Source organism: Chiloscyllium plagiosum, unplaced genomic scaffold (genome assembly GCF_037043375.1).
Source record: "Chiloscyllium plagiosum isolate Xiang-an unplaced genomic scaffold, Cpla_swu_hap1 HiC_scaffold_1, whole genome shotgun sequence".
In the NCBI taxonomy this organism is placed as follows: domain Eukaryota; kingdom Metazoa; phylum Chordata; class Chondrichthyes; order Orectolobiformes; family Hemiscylliidae; genus Chiloscyllium; species Chiloscyllium plagiosum.
In genome coordinates, this window is record NW_028270139.1 from 86,481,274 (window position 1) to 86,506,931 (window position 25,658).

The 25,658-nt window shown below is 38.3% G+C and overlaps 1 protein-coding gene across 3 annotated transcripts; it reads right to left on the reverse strand.

Annotated features, from left to right (window-relative positions):
• Positions 1 to 659: 659 nt before the first annotated feature.
• ppwd1 (peptidylprolyl isomerase domain and WD repeat containing 1) lies at positions 660 to 22,031 on the reverse strand. Of its 3 annotated transcripts, XM_043689587.2 has the most exons (11): positions 21,907 to 22,028; positions 18,827 to 18,929; positions 16,943 to 17,046; positions 15,003 to 15,123; positions 13,132 to 13,579; positions 11,593 to 11,783; positions 8,717 to 8,906; positions 5,632 to 5,813; positions 5,099 to 5,180; positions 4,185 to 4,367; positions 660 to 939 (listed from the first exon to the last, which is right to left on the reverse strand). In XM_043689587.2, the coding sequence occupies exons 1-11, from the start codon at positions 22,022 to 22,024 to the stop codon at positions 796 to 798; spliced, it is 1,866 nt and encodes a 621-aa protein (XP_043545522.1). In that variant the 5' UTR covers positions 22,025 to 22,028; the 3' UTR covers positions 660 to 795. The 3 variants fall into 3 exon arrangements, 2 of the variants coding, with proteins under 2 accessions (XP_043545522.1, XP_043545536.1); XM_043689601.2 differs by lacking the exon at positions 18,827 to 18,929 and having other exon boundaries at positions 21,907 to 22,031; XR_006311647.2 differs by lacking the exon at positions 660 to 939 and having other exon boundaries at positions 4,231 to 4,367; positions 5,005 to 5,180.
• Positions 22,032 to 25,658: the final 3,627 nt, after the last annotated feature.

Sequence of the window (25,658 nt, forward strand, 5' to 3'; positions counted from 1 at the left end):
TAATGTTTTTGCATGTAATTCATTAATCACATACACTAAACTCTGGCATCTTGGCAAATGCAGCTGTGTTGGAAAATATTAAGAAGTGCTTTCATCACACTCTCAGACGAAGAATCAAGTTTCACTGTGATCTCTCAACTGCAGGTTCAAAACAGGAGACATAAGGTGAACAGATATTTTCCTTTGCATCCCTTCCTCAACTGAAAAATCTAAACAAAAATTCAAAACCTACAATAACTGTTTAAGCAGAACAGCCATAAAACTCGATCATAAAACAATCAGGTATTTTTCCCCGAGATGAGTTTAAATAATCAAGGTCTGAGACGGCTCTTGTGCAATGGTAGTGTACACTACTGAGCCAAAAGACCCAGTTTCCCATCCTACTACTCCAGGAGTGTGTGATAACATTTCTGAACAGGCTGATTAGAGAGAGAGAGAGAAATTCAATCGTTACATAAAAAAACAAGGCCTGCAATTATCTGGAATGTATGGTTTTGAAGAAATGCCTTGCTTAAAACAGAAGCTCTGGTGTATTTCTTCACTGACCTTGAAAACAAATTCTGGCATCTCCATAATTCTTCAATCTCTAGTCCACAAAAACTTAAAATATTAAATAGTTTCATAATAATTTAAAGAGAAAAGAAGCAGTACGACAAGCATTACTATTTAAAGTGGCATGATTTCTCATTTATTGGCGTGATATGGGTAAACATTGAAACAACCAACCATCCCTGGTGTAAAAAAAAATTAAAAATTTATAAAATTACTTTCACAAAATGAAATCTGTTGCTAATATTATTTTACAGTAATATTGATAATACTAATATCTTCATAAGGCTTGTCTGTTTTGGGGTTACACTTCACATTGGCAATCCTCTGAACCACTTCCATTCCTTTTGTCACACGGCCAAAAACAGTATGTTTGTTGTCAAGCCACGGCTATAAATATCAAAACAAAATTAAAATTAAATTCAGTTTCCTGAAGGAAGTGGACTTAGATTCTACAACAAAATAGCCAATAAAATGAATTTCATGCACAAGTTTCACAACTGGGGCAGGAGTGAGGAAGAGAATTGATAAAGACGAGCCTCAGGCTCTATTTCACCAAGGTGTTTTCCAAACTGAGAATGACCGAATTGGTATATGAATAGGAAGGATTTGGAGGGATATGGGCTGAGTGCTGGCAGGTGGGACTAGATTGGGTTGGATATCTGGTTGGCATGGACGGGTTGGACCGAAAAGTCCGTTTCCATGCTATGACCTAGCAATAAACACTTTCCACATTGAACTTTTGGATCAAAAGTCAATTATGATGTTACCCCCACAGGCAAGTCTCAACTCTGTAGAGATTTGATTATCTTTGCATCAAAAGGTTTGCTTTGGTGCCCAGATAATGAACAGGGTGTTGTCTGGTAATTATCTTTAGTTATTGGAATTTGTCACCACAGAATCTTACAAATCAGATTAATGCTTAAAAATTCTAAATAAATATATTAAACGATTAGTAAATTATTTAAATGGAAAATTTATGTATTTCCAGCTGAATAGTAATTCAAGTTCAATTGGAAGAAAAAGGTTAAAACTGAAAGAACTGCAGATGCTACAAATCAGAAACATCAACAGAAATTGCTGGAAAGGCTCAAGCAGGTCTGGCAGCATCTGTGGAGTGAAATCAGAGTTAATGTTTTGGGTTCAGTGACCCTTCCTGAGAACTGATGGCACCTAGATAAAGGTGGGTTGCACTGAGCTGCACTGGAGCACTGCAGCAAGCCTGAGATAGAAATGTTGGTCAGGGAAGACGGTGCCGTAAGAGGCAGGCAATTGGAAGCTCAGGGTCTTTTTTGCAGACAGAACATAGGTGTTTTGCAAAGCGGTCACCCATTCTATGCTTTATTTCTTCATGATGTGGAGGTACCGGTGTTGCACTGGGATGGACAAAATTAAAAATCACAACACCAGGTTATAGTCCAACAGTTCTATTTGGAAGTACAAGTTTTTGGAGCACAGACCCTTTGTCAGGTAGCTAGTGGGGCAGGATCACAGGACACAGAATTTATAGTAAATGATCAGTATCATACAACTGCTGTGATATATTGAAAAACCCCCTAGATTGCTGTTAAGTCTTTAATCACTTAGAATGGGGGTGCAGGTTTCCATTCATTAATATATAAATCCCAGAATTTCTTTCAATTCACATTCAAGAGATAACTTAAGGTTTTATTTTTTAAAAAAGTGACATCTCAGCTCAAGCAATCCATTAAAGGTGTGAGGTTTGAGTCTGTCTGTATTCCAACCTTGAATCAGATAGATCCTCTTTCCAAAGTAGATATTTATAAAATGTCACATGGACTGACTGCAGTCTTAAATGAGAGATCTCTTTTTTTTTATTAGACCCTTCAGAACTATAAGTCTTCAGGACATAAAAATCCTCTCAGCATCTATACTGTCAACCTCCCTTGGAATTCTGTGCTTCAATAAGATCACTCTGAACTCCAATAACTACAGGCCCAACCTGCTGCACCTTTCCTAAGTCAAATGCCCCCATCCCAGGAATCAACCCCATCTTCTCTAAACTCTTCCAGTGCAAAAACAACCCTCTGCATAAATTGATCTCAAAACTATAAACAGTATCCTTGACATGGTCTCAGTCTTAATTGTAGCAAAACTACTTATATATTCATTTTGTATAAAACAGATTTTTATACAATTTCCAATTTACAGATGATTTTAAATTCATTTTGTATTACAGCTGAATTTAAAATGGACATTTGCTAAGGCAAACCTAGGAAACAAGATTGCAAAATTTTCTTCACTATTTGTTTAACTTGGCATAACTGCTGTCCTTATTGCTACAATTCTGAACAATTCAAATGACAGTATTTGCTGACCTTACTGGTCAAGTTTTGCTTAAGTAACACTGAGCTGATTAACAGAGCCATACTGAACACAAGCATTCATCTACCATAATCCAATTTATATAACCTCAAGCTATGAAGCACTGGAATCAGGGAATAAGTTTCTATAGTGACAATGGTAGTTTAAAGTTAGGAGATGTATCCACCATTTTCTTCAGTAAGTATCTTGGGGTTACCATTGACCAGAAATTGAACTAAACCAGACATATGAATGCTATATTCTAGATTAGTGGTGCTGGAAGAGCACAGCAGTTCAGGCAGCATCCGAGGAGCAGTAAAATCGATGTTTCAGGCAAAAGCCCTTCATCAGTTTTCCTGATGAAGGGCTTTTGCCCGAAACGTCGATTTTACTGCTCCTTGGATGCTGCCTGAACTGCTGTGCTCTTCCAGCACCACTAATCCAAAATGTGGTTTCCAGCATCTGCAGTCATTGTTTTTACCTATATGAATGCTATAGCAGAACAGGTTAGAGGCTGGAAATTGTGCTGGTCCTGACTCCCCAAGACCTGTCCATAATCTACAAAACATAATTTAGGAGCGTGATAAAACATTCCCCAATTATGTGGATAACTGCAGCTCCAACAACACTCAAGAAGCTTGACACCTTCCAGAACAAAACTAATGCCTTGATATAAACCTCATCATTCCCTCCCTCCACCACTAACACATAGTGCCAGCATGTTGCATCATCTAAAAGATGCATGACAGCAACAGATTGTTTCAACAGGACCTTTAAACCCATGACGTCTAACAACTAGAAGGACAAATGCAACAGATACATGGGAATACCATCACCTGAAAGTACCCCTCTAAATTATATATTATCCTGACCTGGAATTAGTCATTCCTTTACTGACATTGCGTTAAAATTCTGGAACCTACTTCTTAACAGCACTGTGGGTGTACCTACATCAAATGGACTGTGGAAATTCAGAAAGGTTGCTTATTGTTCATGGAAAATAACGAATGAACAAATGCTGACCTTGCTGGTGGACACTTAAGTTCCATGAAAATAAACATGGAGAGACAAAAGAATACATGAATTTGCTCGCTGTTGCCTTCCCATGAATGCTTAAAAGGGATAACATGACCAAATGGAAATCATTACCAAATGGAAAAAGGAATTGTGTTATAATGTGAAATTTTGAACTCAATGTTCAGTAAGTAAGGTTTTAAAGAGCCTAATCAAAAGGAAGAGTGTAGCTTTAGATTGGACATTAAGCAATAACAAATTAATTCTGAATATAAACAAGAAATGTGGGGACTTACTGTAGGTACAACAGTGACGAAGAACTGGGATCCATTACTGTTTGCACCTGCATTGGCCATACTGAGTGTATATGGTCGATCATGTCTCAATGTTGGGTGAAATTCGTCTTCAAATTCTCCTCCCCAAATACTTTCTCCACCCATTCCTGTGCCAGTTGGATCTCCAGTTTGAATCATGAAACCCTATGAAAAAATACATGAATCCAAATTATCTTTAAAATCCTTTTAAGTATAGGATTAATATTTACAATATTGTTTTTAACTTGACTGGTTTACACTCAAAAGGAGAACGTACTGCACTAACTTTCATCAACATAAAACTCTTTAAAACAGTCTACAGTTAAATTTCAATCTAAGTTATGTGGACTGACTGGAGAAACGAAGGAGGTTTGCCTTGGAACGGGAAGGGCTAGGAAATTATTAGACATTTTTTATGCTTTCAAAGAAGGTGGGTGTCACTAGGAGGACAACATTTGGTGCCCATCCTTAGCTGCCTTTGAACTGACAAAGTCAACCACATTGCTGTATCTGGAGTCACATGTCGGCCAGACTGACTGTGGAGGGTTTATTTCCTTTCTTAAAATGATATTAGTGAACCAGTTGGGCTTTTATAATAATGGATGATAACTATCATGGTTATCATTATTGAGGTTAGCTTTACATTCCAGATCTATTAATTGATTTTAAGCTCAACCAGCAGCCATGGTGGAATTGGACTCTAGTTTGGACCTTTAGATGACTAGTCCATTGACATTATCACCACACCATCTGAAGTAGACAGAATTACACAGGTTTGGGGAAATGGACAAGTAGAACTAACCAGTTTGTTCTTTGAAAGTCAGCACAGCGTGTTGGTCTACATGGCTTCCTTCTGCCTCCTACTATTCTATGATTCTATGATCCATCAAAAATACCTTAATAATACGGTGAAAGATATGCCCATTGTAATATCCATTTCTGCTGTGCACACAGAAATTTTCAACAGTTTTTGGACACCTACATAAAGAAAGTAAAAAGTGCTGGTTATTTTTTTTACCAGAAGAAAGGTATTCAAAGTGTAAGGTGTTCAGGATAGATAACTAAAAACATAAAAATGTTTATTTTTAAAAGTAATAGCCTATAAATAACTCAATTCAAATGGAGAAGATGATCATTTACAAATTGTGCTGGATACTCAATGCCAGGTCTTACAGTCAAAACGGTATTTTTAAAAATGTTGGAAGGGTAACTTTCAATACTGTATGCAACCTTCTTCTGGTCCAGAATAGTACATGTTTTTAAAATTACGTCATAACAGTTTCCAACATAGCCTTTTAAAGAAAACATGGAACTTAATAATACTACAATCCACAAAGTTGTTAATAATTTACCAGATATTTTTAAAACTTAACCCAATGAAGTATTTTCTTGTGAAATTTAATAGTTTGAAATGCATTTGAAAACTTACTCAACGGGGAAGAGCTTAACGTGTACATCTCCCATAGCTGTGTGAATAATTGCACTGTCTGATACACGCTTGGGACCATCTGCTTGTGTGGCAGCCATCACCTCTTCCTTGGAGGGTTTCTCATTGAAGACATCTCGATCAGACTCAGCACTCTTTGTATCCTCTGGTTCCCTCTTTGTAAACTTTAAATAATATACAAAGGAACAGCTAAGCTAAAGAATACATTTTCAAAAAGATAAGTTCACTTTTGTACAGAACAAATAAATTTATTGAAGATCTTTTGGACATTATAATGCAAGGAGATCAAAATTGTAACATTGAACATAACACCTTGGAGCCCTTACAATCCAAACTTTGAAGGTAGAGAATTCAATTTGATTTGTTCTTGTTCCTAAATCACTGGTTTGTTCCAAAAGAATTATATCAGTAACTCATTATTCTTGTCTTATTAGAATATTAAATCTCAAATCAGAGTGCCAATATTTAGTACAACAAATATATGAATTAATCTTAGTTGATATGTGTCCAACACCCCAACAAAAAAGCTTAGATACAACTGCATCAAATACATACGTATCATATCAGGAAAAAGACAATGTTGTCGAGGAGGATACGGAGATACAGGCTATTAGGCTAGACGGGATTGAGGTTCATTAGGAGGAGGTGTTAGCAATTCTGGGAAGTGTGAAAGTAGATAAATACCCTGGGCTGGATGGGAAGCTAGGGAGGAGATTGCAGACTTTTGGCTTTAATCTTTGTGTCAACATTGTCTACAGGAATAGTACAAGACTTGTGGTAAGTAAATGTTGTTCCCTTGTTCAAGGAGGGGAGTAGAGACAACCCTGGTAATTATAGACCAGTGAGCCTTACTTCTGTTGTGGGCAAAGTGTTGGAAAGGATAAGAGATAGGATTTATCAGCTAGAAAGGAATTATTTGATTAGGGATAGACAACACGATTTTGTGAAGGGTAGGTTGTGCCTTACAAACCTTATTGAGTTCTTTGGGAAGGTGACCAAACAGGTGGATGAGCGTAAAGCGATTAATGTGGTGCATATGGATTTCAGTAAAGCTTTTGATAAGATTCCCACAGTAGGCTATTGCAGAAAATATGGAGACATGGGACTGAGGTGATTTAGCTGTTTGGATCAGAAATTGGCTAGCTGAAAGTAGTAAGAGGGTGGTGGTTGATGAGAAATGTTCATCCTGGAGTTGAGTTATTAGTGGTGTACTGCAAGGATCTGTTTTGGGGCCAGTGCTGTTTGTCACTTTTATAAATGACCTGAATGAGGTCATAGAAGGATGGGTTAGTAAATTTGTGGATGACACTAAAGTCAGTGGAGTTGTGGACAATGCATCAGAATGTTGCAGGTTACAGAGGAACATAGATAAGGTGCAGAGCTGGGCTGAGAGGTGGCAAATGGAGTTTAATGCAGAAAAGCGTGAGGTGATTCACTTTGGAAGAAATAACAGGAATAGTTGGTGCTGGGTTAATGGTAATATTGTTGGTAGTGTGGATGAACAGAGAGATCTGTGTCCATGTGCATAGATCTCTGGAAGTTGCCACCCAGGTTGATAGGGTTGTTAAGAAGGCATATGGTCTGTTAGCCTTCATTGGCAGAGAGATTGAATTTTGGAGGCATGAGGTCATGTTGCAGCTATACAAAATTCTGGTGCGGCCGCACTTGGAGTATTGCGTACAGTTCCAGTCGCCACATTATACAAAGAATGTGGAAGCATTGGAAAGGGTTTGTAGGAGACTTTTGAGGAGAAAGTGAGGTCTGCAGATGCTGGAGATCAGAGCTGAAAATGTGTTGCTGGAAAAGCGCAGCAGGTCAGGCAGCATCCAGGGAACAGGAGAATCAACGTTTCGGGCATAAGCCCTTCTTCAGGAATCCTGAAGAAGGACTTATGCCCGAAACGTCGATTCTCTTGTTCCCTGGATGCTGCCTGACCTGCTGCGCTTTTCCAACAACACATTTTCAGCTTTGGAGGAGATTTACCAGGATATCGTCTGGTATGGAAGGAAGGTCTTATGAGGAAAGGCTGAGGGACTTGAAGCTGTTTTCATTAGTGAGAAGGTTAAGAGGTGACTTAGTAGAGGCATACAAGATGCTCAGAGGATTAGGTCGGGTGGACAGTGAAAGCCTTTTTCCTTGAATGGTGATGGCTAGCATGAGGGCACGTAGCTTTAAATTGAGGGGTGATAGATACAGGACAGATGTCAGAGATACTTTCTTTACTCAAAGTAGTAGGGGCGTGGAACACACTGCCTGTAAGAGTAGTGGACTCTCCAACATTAAAGGCATTTAAGTGGTCATTCGATAAACAGATGGTTGATAACGGAATAGTGTAGGTTAGATGGGCTTTAGATTGGCTTCACAGGTCAGCACTACATCGAGGACCAAAGGGCCTGTACTGAGCTGTAATGTTCTATATTGCCATTTCATCCCATATACACTGGGCAAATTAAAAGGAAACATGAAACAAGAATTGGAGTGCGTTGGGCCTGTACTCACTGAGGTTAGAAGAATAAGAAGCAACCATATTGAAACATACAAAATTCTTACAAACCTTGACAGGGTAGATGCAGAAAGGTTGTTTCCCTTTGTAGAAGAGTAAGATCAAAGGGTATAATCTCAGAATATGTGTCACTCATTTAAGAAAGAGAAGAGGGAGTTCTTCTCTCAAAAGGATAGTGAATCTGTGGAATTCTTTACCGCAGAGGGCTAAAATGTTTGAGTTGTTAAGACTCTTGTGTTCAGACTGATACAAACAGATTTTAATCAGTAAGGTAATTAAGACTTACGGAGACATCAAGACAAGTGGAGTTGAGGTTTTTAGATCAGCCATGATCTCATTGAAGGGTGGAGTGGACTTAATGAGCTGAATAACCTACTTTGGTTCCTACATTTTAGTCTTATGCAAAACAAATTTTAAGAAATAAATCTGCATCAAGGAATTTTGACCTTCTAACACAGACTCCAATTACACTTTCTTCTGCAGTGCCAAGGAGGAAGAAAAGTAGTTAAAACTTATAATGCCCATAATTACTGATAAATTTGCTCATCATAAAATCACAATTACCATATAAAATCGATTCTTTTTAAAAGCAGTACAGAACACTGTTGGGTCATGTTGAACATTTTGTAGCACAGGGTTGTCAGAAGCTTTCATTTCCATAGTCATTACAACCTGTGACTGTTTAGCTGCTCCTTGGAACAAGGCCATTTGCACTACTCGGATATTTTCTTGTTTACCCAAGATGCGTACACACCTCAAAAGAAGATAAATAAGAGTTCACTTTGCCAATGTGGGTACAACAATCATATCAACGTTACATTTAAAATCACAACATATTGCCCCTCACCATTTTAGTTATAATGCATCAGTTTAAAATCCGGCTATCCTTATCCTTCTACTGCATCTATATGTCTCCTTTCAGCAGTAATTTGGAGAGAAAGCAAACAAAACAATGTACTGGGAGAATAAAAAAAACAATCATAGAACATGAACCAAGGAATAAAATCTTGTAATAACAACATGAAATTCTGCAGGGACAGCAAGTCTGCGGAATATGTGAAGAGAGAAACAAAATTAATGTTTCAAGTCCAATACAACTCTATGCTGAAAATGTGTTGCTGGAAAAGCGCAGCAGGTCAGGCAGCATCCAAGGAACAGGAGAATCAACGTTTCGGGCATAAGCCCTTCTTCAGGAATGGCTTAGAAGAAGGGCTTATGCCCAAAACGTCGATTCTCCTGCTCCTTGGATGCTGCCTGACCTGCTGCGCTTTTCCAGCAACACATTTTCAGCTCTGATCTCCAGCATCTGCAGTCCTCACTTTCTCCTCAATACAACTCTATGTTGGATCTGAAAAGAATTGGAAATGTGACAGTGTTATGCTGTCACAAAAGCTCCCTCACAAATTTCAACGTGCTTATTTTCAGGTCTCTTCATGATCTCACTCCATTTTTCTGTACACTCCCATATACACCATCCGTGTCTCAAATTCCAGTTGACTCTTCATTCCCCACATCCCACGCAATCATTGATGAAATATCTTGTCACTTATTAAAAAAAGTTTTAAAAATTCTTTGAAAAAACTATTCTTTACCAAGTTTTACACCATCAACTTTTCTATTTCTTCCCCTCTAATCTGTCATGCAAAATGCCTTTAAAAGTCAACACAATCTTACCAGATCATAGGGTTGCTCTCTCACTAGAGAGACAAAGGGTGATGGTTTATCCTGAGGGGTTAAGGAAGAGAGTAGTGTGGGAATTTAGCCCATGTTGTCAGCACCATTCTGCATTGCAAACCGGCTATCCAGCCAACTGAGCTAACTGACAAGTGCTTTCTTAGCCCTATCTGCAATTGACAAGAGCATTCAGCCCCTTGAGCTGGTTCTGCCAGTCAGTGAGACGATAGTTAATCAATACCTCAACTCTAAGTATTTGCATTTGCGCCATTTCTCTCAGATTATAATAAAAACCAAAACAAACTGATATGTCAGGAACAATTTTCTGGGTTTTGTTTTGGGGGGGGGGGTGAAGTGGGGGCAAGGTGGGGACAAGCAAATTCAGAAGTTTCACTAATCTTTGCATGAAAACATTTCTTGATTTCACTGCTAGTGTCCTAATGCCTTTTTTTAAGGTTCAATGCCGAGAACTGAATGAAGTACTCCAGATGGGATATGACCATGGCTCTGCGCAACACGACAAAATTCTATTCAGCCTTCAATAGACAGGTGACTCAGTTAAATCTTCTATTACAAAATCATTAGAAGAATTCTGTGGATGCATATCTTTTGGAGCACAAGTATACCCTGCACTGGAAGCTTATGCTGACAAGATAGATCTTTAATTGGCACCTACTGTAAGTTAATGTGAAGCACAATAATTAAATATATTTGCAATCGTGCTTTCATGAAATGCCTGCCTCAAAAAGTGATAGAAACTGTTTCAATAGTAATTTTCAAAAAGCAGTTGGATTACACATTTGAAAATTGCTATGGGGAAAGTAGGGAAATTGGGCCAATTGGACAGCACTTTAAAGTGAGCTGGTATTCTTCAAACCGATACACACTGTGGTTATTTATGTTTCAATTCTATAAAAGAAGACAGAGCTAAGGCCAATGTCCTCAAATGGCACACAGAGGTTTCCAGCCAAAACGATTGCATTCTTATTTACTGCATCCACAAATCTTGCAATTTTTACATTTTAATTAGAATGAGGTGACATGGCTGATTTGTCCCTTCCTCCCATTTGTGGGAAATGAACAAATACTGCTTCCTTGTCACAGCCTCAACAACTAAAGCCTCAGATGTACATACCTGCTTTTATATGCAAGCCCTCTCAAAATAAATGCCATTGTTGCATTTGCCTTCCTAACTGCTGACTCAACCTGCAAATCTACCTTGAGAGAATCCTGGACTAGAACTCCCAAGTCTCTTTGCACTTCAGACTTCTGAATTTTCTCCCCATTTAGAAAATACTTCATGCCATGCACCTTCCTACATTGTACTCCATCTACCACTTCTTTACACACACTCCTAACCTGTCCAAATCCTTCTGCAGCCTTCCTGTCTCCTCAGTGCTACCTGTCCCTCTACCTATCTTTGTATCATCTTAAAACTTAGCCAGAATACCCTCAGTTCCTTCATCTAGATCGTTAATGTATAAAGTGAAAAGTTGTGGTCCAACACTGTGACTTGTGGAACACCACTTTCCACCGGCTGCCATCCTGAGAAGGATTTCCTGACTGGCATGCCTCTTCTGCATCTGTATTTCATTATATTTAAAGTTATCACAAATGAATAACTATGAAAGAAACTATAGATAAGGAGAAAAAAAAACAAAGGATCACGTCACAGATATTAAATATTCAATTCTATTGCTATTCTAATTGTTTGTACAATCTACTGCTGCATTAACTTCATGCAACTATTTTCATGGATCACATACCTGTTTGTTTCTACATTTATTACTTTGATTCCCAGCATTGTTCCATAAAGTACAAAATGTCCAGTTTCATCAAAAATAATATTTGTTAGCCTCATTCCATCCACTTTTTCCAGTTCTCTTTCAACCGCCATGCGTCGGCCAAACTCCATATCAGGAAGCTGTGGTCTCATCTGTTGTAGCTCTGTAAACATCTTAAAAACAGTAAAATAATTACTGTTAATAATTCATGGAGCACTGAATTCTATTACAGAACAATTGGAAATGAAAGTTCTTCAGAAATGTTAACATGAATTCAAGACCTGGTGGAATATACTGAATAGATAAGTTTCAGGGGATGGGGACAAGTTGTTAAGACTTGAGTCCTGCAGGCAGTGATGAAAATAAAAATCACATGTTGACTATTAAATTAACCATTTTAAGAATGGCTTGTGACAGATATAGTTAAAGAGATTACCAATGATTACTTTGTAATCTCAATTTGACAAAGTGAAAGTACCACCTGCGCTGTAGTTTCATCCCAAATCTCTCAAGATCTTCCATAGAAAAGCCTTAAATAGGAGAAGAGCCACAACTACAAAATAAATGACAGTTTCCAATTTGCAGGTAGAAATAAAAGCTCCATTTGCTTACTGAACTTATTGGTGGGCCTGTTACTATAGTTTGCATACCACTACTGAAGAAACATATTTAAGATGCTTAAGGATGACAGAGAGAACCAATTAGGCATTACATCAGGATTGGAAGAATCAGGAGATGACTAAAAGAGTGATTGTAAATATCAATGAACTGCGAAGGAAAGGAAAGTAGCAAGGTGAGAGCTTTAGGAGAGAATTCCTAAATGTGGTGGAAAGACAACCAAAGTCTTTGCGAAATGGATGAAAGATGCATTGCAGATGAAGGTCAAAATTCAGTGTAAAATTACAGTTTGTAGCTAGATGCTTTAAACAAGTTTCCAAGAAACCCAACATTTGCTCACTGCTGAAGCAGTTTTGGGACAGTGGACAAGGAGAGAATTGGACTTAGTTTAATTTTCTTTCTCGAGCTGAGTAGCCAACGCAAACTGCCCAGGTTCAGACCTGAGCATGGTTACTTTGGTAAGAGTTCAACAATCATAGTCCTGTGTCTAGTGAATACAAAACAATAGAACCACAACTATTACAGTACAGAAGACAACAATTCAATTCACCATGCCTGCAGCGGCTTTTCGAACAAGCACCATGCAAATCTCCTGCTTTTCCCCCATACTCTTGCATCACAGCATCATGTTCACTAAATCGCTGAGTCTAAATTGGTAATTTTATATAGAGTTATGAACAATTCTTGACAGATGATAAAATTAACTATGTTTCATTAAGGTTAGCTCAAATATTGGAATTAAGACAGCTTTACAGCAGGTTACACCTTATCACAATTATATTGTATTGCATTATACATGCAATGCTGTCACCATATGTAGAGAAAAAGCGTTCTATCCCCCTTTACAGACAATAAGTTGAGAAGGAAAAATGGTTAGAACATTAAAAATAATTTTTCACTTACTGTAAGGGATTCATCAAACACTCTCATGAGTTTTCCAGTCAAAAACCTGAAAATCCGTATTTTGCGATCAGAACCAACAGTAGCCATTTTTTTCCCATCAGGGGAAAATGTGATACTTATTGGGTATGATTTACATTTTGCAAATTCATACAAGTCTGTATCGGTTTTGTATTCCCACTCCACATTTTTGGGGAACCTGTACTCATTGGGTGGCCCAGTCCAGTATTCCAACATTCCTGATTTGTCAGTCGATACTACAACCTTGTAGACAGAATTTAAGTTAATCTCAGTGAGAGAACAGCTATGTAGCTTTTCAAATACATGTAGCGGCTGGTTACTTCCTCTGGCATCATATACAAAGATTTTTCCAGTAATTTTTTCAGAACATGCCAAAGCAGATACAGCATCTCCAGGTGAGTAAATCCACCCACACTTACCGGGATGGTACCTGAAACGATAAAATTAATTTTGACTTACTTGATATGAAATTCAATTTATCCCTCATCTACTCATTAATTTACTGTAATCATAATCTATTAAAGACCAGTCCTTCGCTCATTTCTTCACCTTTCATGGTCTTGCTTTCTGCTTTAGTTGCTCACAAGAGCCTCCCATTTAAATTTCAATGAGCAATGTAGTGGGAAGTAATTCACCTGCTGCAATCCCAAAGCCTGTCCACTATTTACAAATCACAAGTCATGAGTTTGACAGATTAGTCTCCAATCGCCTGGATGAGTACAGTTTCAAAACATTCTACGTAGAAGGAGTTGACTTAATCAGCACCTCACACATGACCTTAAATATTGAGTACCTCCACCACCATGACATAATGTACCATCTACAATGTAGACTGGAGCAACTCACTACTCTCCTTCAACAGCAACTTCCAAATCCACAACCACAAGCAACTAGAAGAGCATGGACAACATATGCATGGAAGCATCATCATTGCAAGTTTGTCTCCAAGTCACACATCATCCTTTAAGAACTCTATTCCATTCTCCCATCTTCCCTATCACATCTATTCTGATGACAACATTCCACAGTACTCCAAATAGGTCTTCCTTTTTCCCCAAAAGATTAATCAGCACTGTGTTTGAAGGTGCCAACTACAGTGTCAAGTCAAATTTTTATATCCCATACTTCCCTCCTATAACCATGGAATGATTGTTGCCCTCATTTTTATCCCTAACAAACTCACATTCGGTGTTTGACATCTCCATCACCAGTATGATTGCATCATAAAAGTATCTTCATAATCCTCAGTTTTTAGTTTTCTGAATGGCCATGTCTTCAGCAATGCTCTGTCCATTTACTAACTAAACCAACAGCCCCAAACCTTTCCATGACAACACTCGTATTTTTTTTTATGGGTTTAGCAGATAAGAGTACAAAAAGATAAGAGAATGCGGCTACAGATATATAGCATGAGAGCTAGGATGAGAGTAAAGTAATAGAATGAAAAGTACAAAGACTTTGATGCAACTATTTTTTACTGTATCAATCAATATTTATATAAACAAAAAGAGTTGCCATGATCAGTATAATAGCAATATCAGATACCACATGATTTTATAACATCTTAGATCTGTGACCTTTCATGTAACATTAACTCTGCTTTCCTCTCCAGATGTGCTACCAGACCTATTAAGTATTCTCATTACTTTCTTTTGAGTTCAGATTTTCATCACTTGCAGTACTTTCTGTACGATGAATGTATTATAAAATTATGAAAAAAGTGTGCTTCCATAGCTATTTGGAATTATTTTAATTAAAGCAATTTACTATTTTTTTTACAGAATGCAGACATCATGAATCAGAGAACACGTCATATTTGTTCAAACACAAAAAAAAGCACTTCTTTTATTTACCCTAATTTAAGCATGTTAATCATATCAAAGTTCACCACATCAAAAATCTTCATCGCTTGGTCATCTCCAACAGAACAGAATAAAGCTCCTTCCGCACTAACACCAACTGATTCAATAACTCCTGCATTTCAAAGAAAAACAAGATGAAACAAAAATGAGCAATAGTATTGATGTGAGTAATTTAGTAACTGTTCGTTTATTGTCCTAATACCTGTATAAACTTTCACATGATTGGCTCTTCATAAAAGTCATTATTTTTCAACTCAACCTTAGTTGTCATGCCAGAAATTTAATTCTAAATTTGATTTATACTGGTATGGACCTGCTTTCATATCTTTTTGCTGTTTTTGCCATATAATTTCAAATAATATTCAAGAACACATGGAATATGAGAAATAGACCAAATAACCCTTCACACTTGCATCATCATTCACTAAGACCATGGCTGATCTTTAGCCTTAACTGTACTTTCTACTCAAAGTCTATTGAACTCTTATCTCAGCAATCATGAAAGGAGACTTAGAATTTGATTATCATTTGGACAACATGAGGAGTCCATCTAAAAAGGTGTGAAAATTCAAAGCTCTCAGGGAACAAGAAACAGAAGAGAACTTCAATGCAATTAACTTATTGGCTTGGTGGAACAATGCCCCACTTGAACACAGTAGCCATTTTGGTTTGGTTATGATAAACATTGGATGTAAAGCCAACTGTGCAGAGACAACGAAACAAATATCTTAAACAGTTGCTATTTCTCAACGGTGAGATTGCGGGAGTTATCCAGGACAGTTGCACTGACCAGACTATCAAAGCCACAATCTGCAATCCCATAAAAGTAAAACAAAGGAGTCTTTACTCATTTCCTCAACCTGTTCTGCTGAGTCCACTTGTGGGAGCAATCTCCACTACATGCCTTTCAAAAACCATCACAGCTGCTGAATCTGACTTCAAATTTTAAACTGACTTGGTTAAGAAAACACTACCTCAGTATGTGACAATAATAAATCAAATCAAGAAAACAATCTTCAATATGACAGGTTTGCAAAATAGCACTTTCATCCTCATATGTAACTTCTACCCATCCTTATTTTAAATCTTTTTATCCATATTTTATTTTAATCGATGCTTCAAAATAATTGTATAAGAAGCTATCCTCATCTTGCTGTGCTGTTAGTTCTTTTTAAATTGAAACACACAAACTTTCAGAGGCTTTAAACATGCGTTTCTTTGCTCATGGACAACTGAAAACACGGCAGGTGTTTGGTCATGACACTATCTTCCCTAGTTTTAAACGCTCCAGCTGGGGAAACAGCTCAAAACCCACCCAATCACGCACTCAGAACCTTATGTTTCAATTTGATCACTTCTCATTCCTTGAAACTCCAGAGAGTTAGCCCATTCTACTTGATCTCTTAATGGGAAAGTGATCTCAACCCAATTTACTGAATCTTTGCTGCACCTCTTTTAAGGTACTACACGCTTATGTTACAATTTCCTTATAGGCTGCTAGATTAAATTTCTCTTTCAAAAAAAGCACCAGTTATGTGGTGAAAGGATGGCACATCAAGATTTCACATTTTAAAAAAATATTGTCAGCAACTTAAACCTTAAATATATAGTTTCCTGGTACTTGTAATTCTGGGGAAATAAACCTCATCGCATACAGTTCACGGTTGCTCCCATCTTTAAGTGAGTGGTTTATTTTCTATGTTCTCAACCATGCAACTTCTAATCCCAAACTGTTTTTCATTGAGAGGGTTACAGAACAAATTTCTTTGTCTTGCTGCGGTCTAGCCAACCATTCAGCCTCTTTTAGCTCACGAATACTGCTAATCGTTTCCCAACAAGTGTCATAACAAAAGATTACTGTACATTTGCTTTGATATTCACATTATATTGTAAAATACATGTATAAAACTTTGAAAACAACAATATTTTACCTAAGTGACTGCGAAAATGCTTAACAAACTCTATTCCTTCATCACACTTCTTCTTCCAGAACTTGACATGTCCATCCTGACTGGCAGTTATGATGAAATCTGTCCTGTATGTTTATAAATGAGACAGCAATTGGTAAATCAACCTAAACACTGGAAAATTCATCTCATCATAGAATTGTACACATTGATTAAAAAACCTTTAGCATTTTGAAAAAACTCAATGTATTTAATTTGCAATATTCTACAATCATAGGTTAATTATCACAATAATCCCAATTTTCTCACTACATCATTGGTTCAAGAATCTACTGTCTATGTTGTGCATTTTTCAATTTGATCTATTTACATTGAAATAATTACTTTTAATGGCATATGCTTAACTGGTTATGTGTTCCACTGCTTGAAATTATATCATAAGAGTAGATTTACCATATCTATAACTTGATTTTTTAAAAGTTCTTTACCGTGAGTCAACACTTTGGATTAACAATTCTACTAATGGTGAATAGCAAAAAAAAAATCACTAAAAAGACTCTGACGGGTACCATAATTTGCATGCATGTAACAATAATACAAAAAACAATCAAAGCAGCTTTACATGGAGTGGGAAAGATGGTCAGCAGATGAAGGGTAAAGGTAGCCAAGAAAATAAAAGACAATTATTAAAAAGTGGAAGAATGCCACATTCCAAAAAGTGATCTAAATCTTGACTTTAACAAGATTTCTAAGGTCCAGAGGAGAAAATGAGGACTTCATGAAGACAATACCAACAAGGGTCAAAATTGCTCTGAGATGAAATGGCAAGGTTTACAGAAAAAGATAGTTTTAAAAAGGATTCATGAGACAAAGGACAGAAAGGAAGTTAGAGATATGGTGGAACATGGCTCCAAAGATAACTTGGATTTAATGTTCAATGAATAGGAACCAATGTCGGTCAGCAAAAACAAGAGAGCAGAATTTCAGTGCGAGACAGGATAAGGTTGGAGCTAACAAAAGGTGGAAGATAGAAAGAAAAACATAAGTTTGGGATAGAAGAAAGAGAGACTAAAGGTCATGGAATGATGTCAAGTCAGACAAAATAGTGGCCAAGGTATAATGCTGAAAAAGGGTCTGAGGAAAAAAAGACATGAGGAAAAAGACATCAAATGAGGAAAACAGGGCCTGGAAAAGATCTTAAAATAGAGTGAGTGCCAAGATTATGTCACAGTGGCATCCCAAGTAAGTGGAAAAAGTAAGATCTTAAATTATATAAAGGGAAACAAATCAAAACAAAAAAATCGTAAGAATAAAATTTCAAATTACACAAAAAAAACATTGTTTTGTCACAAAGCAACTTGTATTTTATCTTTCATGCCATGTGGGTGTCACTAGCATCACCAGTATTTACTGCCCATTCCTATTTGCCCTTAAACTGAATGATTTTCACATCATTTCAGAGGGCAGTTAAAAGTCAACACTCTTCCTATGGGTCTGGAGTTAGATGTAAGTCAAACCAAGTAAGGATGGAAGATTTCCTTCCTCAAAAGGATACTAGTGAGCCAGATTTTTATGACAATAAATGGTGGTTTCACAATTACCACAATTGATGGCTAACCTTAAATTCCAGACTCGAGTCAGTGAATTTAAATTCCATCAGCACCCACTGTGGGATTTAAACCAACATCCTCCAGAGCATTAGCCTCTGGATTTCTAATTTAGTAACATTAGCATTACACAAGTCTTTCCAGAATTGTCTGCAGAATTTCTTGTTTATTGTGAAAATACTTAAAGAACACAACTTGCACAATTCCATATCAAAGCAAGAGCCTGAATAAAGATGACACCAATAAAAATGAAATCATTCAACACAACATAAATGGAGTTTCATGTTAAAAGAAGTCTTACCGGGTGCAGATTATGTGTGTTATTATGTCTCTGTGCATGTAGCTACGCTCATACATTGAAGCACTGGGTAGGTTGTCCAGATACACATGTTCAAAGTCAAGAACTAGAAAGAAACAAGGCAAATGTATTTCTAATTTTAGCAGATGTTACAATCCCTACAGGTCAATCACTGGGCAAGAGATTTGAATTAATTTACTGGACAAGCCACTACAAGCAATGTTGCCTCAGCAGAACTGGTGGCCAACTAATATTCCACAGAAAGGTAATTTCTGCTTTAATTTTTAAAATGACTGGAAAACTTCATATCACAGGTGTACTTTGTATTCTGCTCTCCACAGAATACAAGTTTTCATATAAACCAATTCAACATCATTCTAGCTTCCCACGAGTTTGCTTCTCTTCATTTCTGAGTCAGAACAAGTGTCCATCAAGAAGTACATTGCTAACTTTCAGAAATCCTTAACCAAATAACAGCATAATCCTGATATCTTGCAAGTCCCTTACATTGGTACAGGATGCAGCTTTTCAAAGAGTCCATTCTGTCTGATATTTAAAGATACAACGGCCTCTCTGTTGACCACATTAGTGGCATCCTCACAAAAGACTTCCCTATTTCTGATTGAAATCTTGGAGACTGAAAGCTTATCCATAGTCAGTCCAGCTCCTATGCCTTTGCTTTCACATGTCAATGTTTTACATTTTGGCCCAATAAGTCTCACACTAGGCCTTCCTGTCCCCATAGAAACAAAGCCATCAAGGTGTGTTTTTGGGCAGAATTTGGAATAGATTGCAAGATTCTTTAAACTATTTAACCGCATTACCTTGAATTAAAGAGACAGTGCAAAAAGAATCCAATAAGATGTTGCAACGATATAAGGTATTAATATTATAACGTAATAATAGTGTATTTTTTTGGGTAAGGTGCATTGCAGTTTGCGTAAAGTTATACCCATTTGTGATATCATGAAATTTATGTCAATAACTTAGGTAAACAGTGAAATTTGAAGGGCTGTCACAGAAGTAGAACTATGGATCCTATGTTAAGAACCACTATACTAGACTATTTATGGATTGCATTTTAGACCAGTGTCCAAAATCTGTTTCTTCAACTTTAATTGCAGTGTCTCCAGGGGTCTGCAGTGTTAACTATAACCACTTATTCCTCAAAACCAATTGCTCCAGTCAAGATTGCTTTTGGCTTCCTGAATTGATAACTATTTTCTTCATACTTACCTGTAAAAAAAAGCCATTAGAGTTTTGCTTACCTTTAAACAAAAAAGCCAACATTAAAGATACAGGCTTATTTCATTTCTGTGCCACCGTGTGGGCGGCACGGTGGCACAGTGGTTAGCACTGCTGCCTCACAGCGCCGGGTTCAATTCCCGCCTCAGGCGACTGTGTGGAGTTTGCACGTTCTCCCCGTGTCTGCGTGGGTTTCCTCCGGGTGCTCCGGTTTCCTCCCACAATCCAAAGATGTGCAGGTTAGGTGAATTGGCCATGCTAAATTGCCCGTAGTGTTAGGTAAGGGGTAAATGTGGGTTGGGTGGGTTGCGCTTCGGCGGGTCAGTGTGGACTTGTTGGGCCGAAGGGCCTGTTTCCACATTGTAATGTAATGTAATGTAATCTGTCGAGACCACAGTATTTCCACATCAAACTAGTCACTGAAACTTCACTTTTTAAAAAGCAAAAACCATGACTGCTGTTTCCTTTAAATCCTTGCTCCCAACATAACCACATCATAGTTTTCTGTAGGAGGAAGCATATTTTAGTTGTAAATGGAAAAAAAAATTGAACAGTACGAGGAGATTTGGATAGGTAACAAAATAGAATCAAGAAGATAGGTTTTAAGAAAACTTTCAAGTGTGACAAGGTTTACGTATATAAGTTAACAGTGGTCAGCAGATTCCTTAATTTATTAAAATCAGAAATTTGGTGCAAGTGCCAACTTAGTTTACAGCAGGAAAAGGAGATGCAGCTTTTTATTCCTTTAATTACTTTCATAGGTGAGTGTTTTCTTTTGCCTCACAGATACAAATCTGTAACTTGAGATTATTTTACTAAATTAATAACTTAAATAAGCAAGGATAAATGGTGTGCTCTGACTGCAAGAGAATTTGTTTGATACAATCTCAGACAATGACACATTTAGGAAGTGCCTGCAACTTGAGGAATTGTCTTAAGAGTTGTTCAGTTGGGGTCTGAGCTGTTAATTTGAAGGGCATCAGGAAAACAGGAAGTGTTACTTTGCCACAGAAGCTAGAAATATTCTTTAGATTTAAAATACTGTAAAGTTGGTCAGATCAAGTTATTTGAATGTCACACAAGTTCATGGATTCAGATGGTGAGACAGAAGAACCACAGTCATTGACCAGAGTCATAGTCTAGCTTAAGTACAGTAGGAAGCCATTTGTCCTGTTATGTCCCTGCAAACAAACTCCAAAACCTTCCCCATCCTTTCCCTGAAACACAATGACTATTTCACCTTCAGCTAATTATCCAACTCCTACTGAAAATTCAGTCAAGGTGCTGCCTATCCTCCCGCAGATGTAGTGCATCCCACGGTACCATTTTGAAGAGTTGGAGAGCACTTACTGATGACTTGGCCAATCTCTGTGCCACTTTTAAAATCATAAAAGCAGGTTAGAGAGCCATTAGGACCATTTTTCTTCACAGAAGAAAGAGTGTGCTGTGCGTATTGCCCTCGATTTCGCTAGCGACCGTACAGCACTTTGAGACATAATGATTCCACATGTGGGGTTTGACCAAGCAGTTGATCAGTGTTCCTGGTGTAATCATTACAAGGTGGAGGTTAAAAATCACACAACACCAGGTTATAGTCCAACAGGTTTAATTGGAAGCACTACCTTTTGAAGTGCTGCACCTTCATCAGCAGGTTGCGACCTGGTTGGACTATAATCTAGTGTTGTGTGATTTTTAATTCTGTACGTCCCAGCCCAACACCAGCATCTCCAATCCAAGGTGGAGATTGTACTTGTTGATGGGGCATGTGCCAAGCCCGGAAAACGTCTCCCAGCTCCGGACCGCGCGCAGCGCCGCCTATTCTCCGGGTCCCCACAAACCTTTCCTCCTCTTAGCAGGTACAGCCAGCGAGGGCAGCGGCCCCACACACTCCTCATCCGCCGACTCCGAGCCACTCTCCTCCACCGACCGCTCCCGACCGCTCCTCAGTTCCGCCATGTTAGGGTGACGGCGCACCTTCGACCTCTGACCTCTAACCCCACCAACAACAAAAAGGGGCGGGGCTTCTAGCTCAATGCAAAATACTGGAGGGGACTGTAATCTGAGCAAAATACATGGGGAGGTTAGTAATCTGAACAAAATACTGGGGGAGGTTAGTAATCTGAGCAAAATACATGGGGAGGCTAGTAATCTGAGCAAAATACTGGGGGAGGTTAGTAATCTGAGCAAAATACATGGGGAGGCTAGTAATCTGAGCAAAATACTGGGGGAGGTTAGTAATCTGAGCAAAATACATGGGGAGGCTAGTAATCTGAGCAAAATACTGGGGGAGGTTAGTAATCTGAGCAAAATACATGGGGAGGTTAGTAATCTGAGCAAAATACATGGGGAGGCTAGTAATCTGAACAAAATACTGGGGGAGGTTAGTAATCTGAGCAAAATACTGGAGGGGACTGTAATCTGAGCAAAATACATGGGGAGGTTAGTAATCTGAACAAAATACTGGGGGAGGTTAGTAATCTGAGCAAAATACATGGGGAGGCTAGTAATCTGAGCAAAATACTGGGGGAGGTTAGTAATCTGAGCAAAATACATGGGGAGGCTAGTAATCTGAGCAAAATACTGGGGGAGGTTAGTAATCTGAGCAAAATACATGGGGAGGTTAGTAATCTGAGCAAAATACTTGGGGAGGTTAGTAATCTGAACAAAATACTGGAGGAGACTTATCTGAGCAAAATACATGGGGAGGTTAGTAATCTGAGCAAAATACTGGGGGAGGTTAGTAATCTGAACAAAATACTGGGGGAGGTTAGTAATCTGAACAAAATACTGGAGGAGACTTATCTGAGCAAAATACATGGGGAGGTTAGTAATCTGAGCAAAATATTTGGGGAGGTTAGTAATCTGAACAAAATACTGGAGGAGACTTATCTGAGCAAAATACATGGGGAGGTTAGTAATCTGAGCAAAATACTGGGGGAGGTTAGTAATCTGAACAAAATACTGGGGGAGGTTAGTAATCTGAACAAAATACTGGAGGAGACTTATCTGAGCAAAATACATGGGGAGGTTAGTAATCTGAGCAAAATACTTGGGGAGGCTAGTAATCTGAGCAAAATACATGGGGAGGTTAGTAATCTGAGCAAAATACATGGAGAGGCTAGTAATCTGAGCAAAATACATGGGGAGGTTAGTAATCTGAGCAAAATACTTGGGGAGGTTAGTAATCTGAGCAAAATACAGGGGGAGGTTAGTAATCTGAGCAAAATACTGGGGGAGGTTAGTATTCTGAGCAAAATACATAGGGAGGTTAGTAATCTGAGCAAAATACTGGGGAGGTTAGTATTCTGAGCAAAATACTGGGGGAGGTTAGTAATCTGAGCAAAATACTGGGGGAGGTTAGTAATCTGAACAAAATACTGGGGGAGGTTAGTAATCTGAACAAAATACTGGAGGAGACTTATCTGAGCAAAATACATGGGGAGGTTAGTATTCTGAGCAAAATACATGGGGAGGTTAGTAATCTGAGCAAAATACTGGGGGAGGTTAGTAATCTGAACAAAATACTGGGGGAGGTTAGTAATCTGAACAAAATACTGGAGGAGACTTATCTGAGCAAAATACATGGGGAGGTTAGTAATCTGAGCAAAATACTTGGGGAGGCTAGTAATCTGAGCAAAATACATGGGGAGGTTAGTAATCTGAGCAAAATACATGGGGAGGCTAGTAATCTGAGCAAAATACATGGGGAGGTTAGTAATCTGAGCAAAATACTTGGGGAGGTTAGTAATCTGAGCAAAATACAGGGGGAGGTTAGTAATCTGAGCAAAATACTGGGGGAGGTTAGTATTCTGAGCAAAATACATAGGGAGGTTAGTAATCTGAGCAAAATACTGGGGAGGTTAGTATTCTGAGCAAAATACTGGGGGAGGTTAGTAATCTGAACAAAATACATGGGGAGGTTAGTAATCTGAGCAAAATACAGGGGGAGGTTAGTAATCTGAGCAAAATACTGGGGGAGGTTAGTATTCTGAGCAAAATACATAGGGAGGTTAGTAATCTGAGCAAAATACTGGGGAGGTTAGTAATCTGAGCAAAATACTGGGGAGGTTAGTATTCTGAGCAAAATACTGGGGGAGGTTAGTAATCTGAGCAAAATACTGGGGGAGGTTAGTAATCTGAACAAAATACTGGGGGAGGTTAGTAATCTGAACAAAATACTGGAGGAGACTTATCTGAACAAAATACATGGGGAGGTTAGTAATCTGAGCAAAATACTGGGGGAGGTTAGTAATCTGAACAAAATACTGGGGGAGGTTAGTAATCTGAGCAAAATACTGGGGGAGGTTAGTAATCTGAACAAAATACTGGAGGAGACTTATCTGAGCAAAATACATGGGGAGGTTAGTAATCTGAGCAAAATACTGGGGGAGGTTAGTAATCTGAACAAAATACTGGGGGAGGTTAGTATTCTGAGCAAAATACATAGGGAGGTTAGTAATCTGAGCAAAATACATGGGGAGGCTAGTAATCTGAGCAAAATACTGGGGGAGGTTAGTAATCTGAGCAAAATACATGGGGAGGTTAGTAATCTGAGCAAAATACTTGGGGAGGTTAGTAATCTGAACAAAATACTGGAGGAGACTTATCTGAGCAAAATACATGGGGAGGTTAGTAATCTGAGCAAAATACTGGGGGAGGTTAGTAATCTGAACAAAATACTGGGGGAGGTTAGTAATCTGAACAAAATACTGGAGGAGACTTATCTGAGCAAAATACATGGGGAGGTTAGTAATCTGAGCAAAATACTGGGGGAGGTTAGTAATCTGAACAAAATACTGGGGGAGGTTAGTAATCTGAACAAAATACTGGAGGAGACTTATCTGAACAAAATACATGGGGAGGTTAGTAATCTGAGCAAAATACATGGGGAGGCTGTAATTTGAGCAAAATACTGGGGAGGTTAGTAATCTGAGAAAAATACATGGGGTGGTTAGTAATCTGAACAAAATACATGTGAGGTGAGTAATCTGAGCAAAATACATGGGGAGGCTGTAATCTGAGCAAAATACTGGGGGAGGCTGTAATCTGAGCAAAATACATGGAGAGGTTAGTAATCTGAACAAAATACTGGGGGAGGCTGTAATCTGAGCAAAATACATGGGAGGTTAGTAATCTGAGCAAAACACATGGGAGGTTAGTAATCTGAACAAAATACATGGGGAGGTTAGTAATCTGAGCAAAATACATGGGGAGGCTGTAATCTGAGCAAAATACTGGGGGAGGCTGTAATCTGGGCAAAATACATGGAGAGGTTAGTAATCTGAACAAAATACATGGGGAGGCCGTAATCTCAGCAAAATACATGGGGAGGCTGAAATCTGAACAATAGACTGGGGGAGGTTAGTAATCTGAACAAAATACTGGGGGAAGTTAGTAATCTAAAACAAATACTGGGAGAGGTTAGTAATCTGAGCAAAATACTGGGGGAGGTTAGTAATGTGAACAAAATACTGGGAGAGGTTAGTAATCTGAACAAAATAATGGAGGAGACTAATTTGAGCAAAATACATGGGGTTGTGAGTAATCTGAACAAAATACATGGGGCGGTTCGTAATCTGAGCAAAATACA

What these genes read in the sequence shown, in the direction of transcription:
- ppwd1 (XM_043689587.2), bottom strand. Translation starts at nt 22,024, where the DNA reads ATGGCGGAACTGAGGAGCGGTCGGGAGCGGTCGGTGGAGGAGAGTGGC. An exon ending in ATAAATGTAGAAACAAACAG is followed by an intron (nt 8,907 to 11,592) that starts GTATGTGATCCA and finishes TCTTCTTTTGAG; the next exon opens with GTGTGTACGCATCTTGGGTA. An exon ending in TCGTCACTGTTGTACCTACA is followed by an intron (nt 940 to 4,184) that starts GTAAGTCCCCAC and finishes TGATATTTATAG; the next exon opens with CCGTGGCTTGACAACAAACA.